The 6,623-nt window shown below is 40.8% G+C and overlaps 1 protein-coding gene across 1 annotated transcript; it reads left to right on the top strand.

Moving 5' to 3' along the window:
- Nucleotides 1-354: 354 nt before the first annotated feature.
- On the top strand, nt 355-5,311 carry LOC139728375 (palmitoyltransferase ZDHHC23-like). The gene is made up of 4 exons (XM_071639317.1): nt 355-476; nt 1,823-2,602; nt 3,530-3,697; nt 4,961-5,311. Exons 1-4 carry the CDS (start codon nt 355-357, stop codon nt 5,217-5,219), a joined length of 1,329 nt encoding a protein of 442 aa, XP_071495418.1. The 3' UTR covers nt 5,220-5,311.
- The last annotated feature ends 1,312 nt before the right edge of the window (nt 5,312-6,623 follow it).

The following is a 6,623-nucleotide window of genomic DNA, read 5'->3' as shown; positions in this document are numbered from 1 at the left end:
ACAGGGTCTATATTATAGGGATGGGGTGGGGTGTCTTTTTTGAAATACATGTAAACGTAGATCAGTGCCGTACTCATTGAGGTTGGAATATTAAGAGGAGGGGGCCCTGGATGTGGATACTGAAGAAAAAAAAGAAGAAGAAGAAGAAAAAAAAAAAAGGGGGGGGGGGACCTACAACATTACATGCGCACCAAAGAGTGCGCTCTTTATTTACTAAGCTTTTCTCGTACCACTTCCTTGATCCTGCTGCCCATCTCATAGAGGTTTGTGTGTATGAGTTCCCCACACTTATGGATGTAAAAGGCATCACTGTGCATGAGAACTCAGTATAACACATTCGGAAAGTCATCGATGATGTCGGGAGAAGAAACGGGCGATCCACTCTGTTGCTGTGAATATATAAACAACAATGGCGAAAGAAGTCACATTCTTGCAGTTTGTTGTGACTGTGACGACTTGGATGAATCCTGTGAAAGGTAAGGGCGCAATGTGAATAACGCATCCCCTTTTGGAGTACCGACCGGTAGTGATCTCTTCGCTCTTTTTCTGTCGCCTTGGTCCCATACGTTGTAATGTACGTTAGTGTACGCTGGATCAGAAGTGATCGGGCTGGATAAGCTAATGCCAATGGCAATGCATAATGGAAGAGTTCAGAATAACAAACGTTAAAGGCTAAAGCTTAAGGAATCATCATGATCATGTTGATGTAGTTAACCGCGACCAGCAGATAAAAACTGATAGGATTGGCGTCTCGTATGGCAATGGCCAATGGCAATGCCAATGGGCAATGCTGCACACTTGCATTGGTCCGATGGTCCCTGACCTGTAAAAATTAACTAAATAACTTAGGCCTACTGTCGGACCAGTAACTTTTTCAGGAATGGACCAGTAGAAGATGGAAAAACTGTGGAGTTGCACTTACTGATACTGGTCTGACAGACAGGTTGGACCAGTACTACGTAGAAAAAATGGGTTAACAAGTGAGTGTGCAGCCCTGCATATGGGGTAGCTAGTACTAGTAGTAGTAGTAAGTAGTAGGCCCTTACTATATAGCGGCTAAATTTCAAATTTAAATACTAAAAATTGTTTCAATTTGAATATATTACCTCACTGGTGTATCCTGATTATTGCTAACAGGATGCTTTCTACCCAAATGATTTTCTTTCAAGGGGGAGGGGAGCAAATGAGGATTCAGTTCGATCAATTCACTTCAATTCAATTAGTTTGGAATAGAAAAAAAAAGTCAGGGAATACATAGATTTAAGGAGTTACTAATGTTTATTTAGGATGCAAGCTTTTGAACACTGGCTGCAGGATCACTTAGCATTTTGGCATTTTTTTTTTCGCTAAATAAACGAATTATCTCTGTAAAAATTCTGGGAAAGGGAAGTGTATGCTGATACGTTGTATGCACCAGCTAATCTACTCATTGCATGGTGGTACCCTTCCCCATGTATGAAATTCAACTTTCCATAGAGTGCTCTTTGCAGGGTCCAATCTTCCCCTCATGTATGCAAGTAGTCTTGTGCTGGCATGAAACCACCACGAAGTCCGCTGAAATTGCATGATGAAAAAAAGTATTTTTTATTTTTTTGCGCATAGTTCATGCCAAATACATGTATTAAAAGATGGAGCCATGACTCCTTATGTTACATGACACATAATACAATGTAGTAATGACAGATTGATTTATGCCACACATTTCTTCCCTTCTTACCAGCAGCTAGGGAAATATTATCTATAAGCAGTTGAAGAGTTCCATATTTTCTTTTGCGATAATCATTTTCTTAGTTTTGCAAAATTTTTCCCCCCTCTCACACAGGTTCTTTCAAGGGCAGCCTATTGGCAGCGCACGGCTCAACAGAGTCACTGAAACAGTCCTTGATCGCATACGCATTCCGACCTTCCTCGGGAAAGGAGCGCGCCGCATTGATGAGCTCATGGATCTCACTGTCATTCCTCCTGCAGTGACTATTCCACTGTGGTTGATGCTGGCATCATTGCACATAGTTGTCACCCTTGTGTCTTTCGTCTGGCTGCTGTCAGCGGCAGTACTCTACTACTCTTATGTTCTCAGGCACAAGAAACGGACACAGTTTTTCATGAGCCTCACTCTCGTGTCAATCTTCTCCATGTATTACGTCTTCTCGACACGCGCCGTACCTCTTGGCCATGTATCCCCACTGGAGCACGCTGCCTTGACAATCAACCTGTTTCTCTTTTTCGGCGCATTTGCCATGGCGAAGCAAGGACCTGGGTTTGTCAGTTTGCCCGACACGAGGATTCCCGCCAGGACAGGTAACCGAACAAAACTGGATGAAGATGTGGTAAATAATGGGAGGGTATTGACCGAGCCGGGCTTGGAACTGCACAGGCGGACCAACGGAATTCCTGAGCATCTCTCCGGAGATGAGACCTCATCGAAAACAGACGAAAGTCTTGCCACCTCGGAAGAGGACGAGAACAGCGAAGAATTCCAAGAAAGACGTGCAAGGATTTCGCAGAACTGGTGCGACCTGTGTGGCCTGGTGAAACCGGCGAGGGCTGGCCACTGTCGTATATGCGGGATCTGCGTTCATAGGTTGGACCACCACTGTGTCTGGTAAAAGTGCAAACTTACCTATGTCTCAATTTCATAACGCTGATCTACATACATGTAATATACAAGCTGATCATTTAGTTAGGTATTTTCATTAGATTGCAGTGTGGGTCTGTTGCAGGTACACTGTACAGAGAGAAGTGTAACATTTGAAGTCCTTTCTTCTTCTTTTTTTTTTTGGGGGGGGGGAATGCATTTCTTTAATTGACAATAAGAAGATAAGAATCTGCACTGTCCAGCAAAATTTTGTCACTTTTCTGCTTGCCTCATCTCCTCTTCTATGTCTTCTGTCTATTTTCCATATTTTCCCTTCTATGTGCATAATTATATGTAGAAACTGTAGTTTATTTTTTTTTTGGGTGATATGTGGAGTGTAATCATATTCTACCATGTTCTGGCAGTCATCAATGTCAGTGCTAATTGTGCCTGCTATGAAGTCTTGGTCTTGGGGGATTCCATTTCAGATTTGGTTGTCTTCAAATGATTATCATATTCTCCCCACCCCCCCCCCCCCCCCCCCTCCACCCCACCCCAGTGATCCACTCTTTACAAGCTCCGTTTTTATTAGATCATTCTTTTCCATCACTTTGTGTATTCTTTGTTGCAAAGTATGCATTGTTTTTCTTGTTATTATCATAATTACTCTTACATACATTTTGTATTATACCTAATATGACTGGCACTGAAAAAACAACACTTTGCGTTTACTAGTTGATTCTGTTTAAAGTTGGCAATCCTCAGAGTAGCCTTTGTCAGTCTGAGTATGAATCTGCATGAAGATGTTGATGTCTTGAGAATGTAGACGTGTATTTCCCCTGTCTGAACCCATATTAGGACCAACTATTGTGCTTAAGAGTTTTTGCATGACAGGTCATACCCATTGTGATCAGTACAGCTGTAAATCTTCTCAATGTGAATCTTATTTCACAGGTTAGACTGCTGTATCGGGAGAGACAACCACCGGTCTTTCATCGTTGCTCTTGTGCTCTTTCTTCTGGGAGGCACTTGGGGAGCTGCAAGGGCAGCCTTCATCCTGTATTCTTTGGTGTCTGGTTCAACTCTCTCTACAGCATTAAGCATTATATACACAAAGAAAGGGTAAATTGCTATTTTAAAGTGACCTTCATTTTGGTTGAGTCTTAGGTACTTTTATTTGCTTATAATTTATTTATTTAGCTGTTTGGTTGAGTCTTGTTTAGCTTTATAGGGACTTACGCTTCAGTACTAAAATCTATAAACTTGTAATGAAGAGACAACGTAGTGAAGAAAATGTATGTCTTACATGAGAACCACAGTACAGTCAACCTTGCCTGTTGAATCTATCTGGACTTAAGAAATAGTGAAACTTAGAGAAACTTTGACTTATGAGGGATTAAAAATCAATAGAATATAAAGAGAAGAGGACTTGAAAAGACCTTCAACTTAGGCGATTATTCGACTTATGCAAGGGTGATAGCAGTATAAGAACTAGAGAGCAAGGAAGCAAAACAGTGATAACAACAGCAAAAATAGAGAAGAATATTTGCTGAAGGCAGAAGAGGCAAAACAAAATGACAAGTTGTTTTGACTTGTGGTTCTATTGTTCCTTTAGGCTAGTATGTATTTTTGAGTTGGAGCGAAAGTGCCCATCACTGCTTAATCTTGAGTGGACTTGTATGTGTAGTTCCTATGATGAAGGCTTTTTAAAGGAGACCTTCGGATGATTTTCAGACTTTTACATCTGAACTACTAAAAATTAGTTACGCTGGGAACATAGTTTCAGATTTTATAGTAACTGGGATGAGGAATAAGAATATTTTCAAAATTTATATCAAGTTGCCATGAACAAGGATTATGACATAACAGCCTCACCATAAAATGCATGAGTTGGGGCTCAAGGAAGCAGAGCAAAAGAAGAAGGCATGCATAGATTCCACACAGATGAACTTGTTAAGCAAGCGGTATTGTGATGGAATTACACTGCTACATTTCTGAAATATGTGAGCCTCCTATATCATCATCCTTGTTCAGTGTAATTTGCTTAAGATTTTTTAGAGTATTGGTTTCCCTGTTCAAGGACCACAATAAATTCCACAAATCTATACATGGAGCTGTCAATTTATGTACTACATGATGTGAAATTTTGAAAATCGTCCGCAATAATTTGTAAGTGAAATAAGATTAAATAATTTGTTTCTCTGGAAATATTATTTTGTTTTGTTAGTCAGTTCTTGTTTTATACGTATACCTTGTGAAATCACCCGATGAGAGTTTATTTTGTACCTCCGAGAAATGAAATGAAATGAAATGAAATGAATGCCCCTTTAACCCTGCTAGAGATCTGTCCTCACTTCTTTCTTCTTGGTTTCCACCAATGCTCAGGTACTCCATCATCTTTGTCTCTGTCCTCTATGCCACCTGTGCCTGTCTACCGGTCCTCGCTCTCCTTCTCCAGCAGTGCCATCTCATCACCCACAACTGGACCTACAGGGAGCGGAAGATTGCCCCCCGCCGGCCCGGCGGCCGGGAGCAACTGGCCGAGCTTGACCGAGGCTTTGTTGACAACTGGATGACCTTCCTTGTAGGGTACAGAGGGAGCAAGACATCAACCGGTGGACACGCCTCAATAACGGAGGTCTAATGGAGTGTACCTGGCATATCAGTGGCTGTAAAATTTTAGGATGTCAACAAACTTTTGAACTTTTTCATTTTTTTAAAGTCCATTATGGCGGAAATGTGTGTGCGCAGTAGTTTTGTGGTTTTGTGGAGGTACTTATGAACTCTTGATTGATTCTTCAACTCAGTGTGTGTCAGAAGCCAAATTAATTGAGCTCCAAGATTGTTACAAGTTTGCTAAAGCCTATTTAATCGGTTCTGTTTTGATTGACAGATTACTCTAAGGGCTGGGACGCTGCCATTCTGTGAACCCATTTATGAGTTCGGATAGTCCAAGGAAACAATATCTATTGAGACAAAAGCACCATCAGGAATGTCCTCTCAGAGACCTGCTCATTTTCATTTTATTCTGTATGCAGACTGCAGTTGTTTGTGTAGAGGTCTGCCGAAGACTTTGGGTGGAGAACCTGCATGAAGCTATATTTTGGGGGCTGTTTGATTATGAGAGCGGTCACATGCAAGAAAAAGAACACACACGAGAGTGATTTTCTATGTGTATGAATATATCAGTCAATACAGTTTACTCCCGTTATAATGAACACAGTAATAACCAAAATCTGGTTAAAATGAAATAAAAATCAAGATCACAGCATTATCCGCTCTATATTTTTTTTTATTATGCCTCCGCCAACGAAGTGGCCGGAGGCATTATGTTTTCGGGTCGTCCGTCCGTCCGTCCGTCCGTCCGTCCCGTTTTGTTTTTGTCGATATCTCAAGAACCGTGAGGTGATTTTACATCAAACTTGGTATGAGGGTATATCCTGGGGGGATAATACTTTGTTTGGATTTTAGGGTCACGGGGTCAAAGGTCAAAGGTCACAGGATATTTTGTGCAATAAAAGGTAGAAAATTCATGTTTTTCTCCATATCTCGCAAATGGTTCAAGGTATCTTCATGGAACTTAGTATATATGCTTGTTCCAATGGGCAGTGATTATCTGGGGAAGTTGGGGGTCATGGTTCAAAGGTCAGGGGGTCAAAGGTCAAGGTCAACTCCTCAAAATATCACTACTTTCCTTGTATTTATGCAATGCCTGAAGGTTGGTTTTTTTTAAACTTGATGTGTACATGTATTACCCAATATATATTCTGTGGGAAGTTTCTTGCCAAAAGGTCAAAGGTCAAGTGAAAGTGCTGAATTGCACTTTTTCCTCCATATCTTAAAAGTATTCTAAACTCAAGGTATCATCATGAAACTTACATATTTATGCATGTTCAACCTAACAGTGATTCTCTTTGGAACTGTGAGGTCAAAGGTCAAAGGCCAGGTTTAGATAATGCTATTTTCCCATTTGATACTGAAATTATACTTTTTCTCAATACCTTGAAAATTACTCAATGCATAAACTTATAAAAGGGTCAAAAGTCAA

This window comes from Diadema antillarum, unplaced genomic scaffold (genome assembly GCF_040938485.1).
Source record: "Diadema antillarum isolate AM-2024a unplaced genomic scaffold, OU_Dant_1.0 seq00000177_RagTag, whole genome shotgun sequence".
NCBI classification, from domain to species: domain Eukaryota; kingdom Metazoa; phylum Echinodermata; class Echinoidea; order Diadematoida; family Diadematidae; genus Diadema; species Diadema antillarum.
The sequence above is the reverse complement of the archived record's forward strand: the minus strand, read 5'-3'. Positions and strand labels throughout refer to the sequence as shown.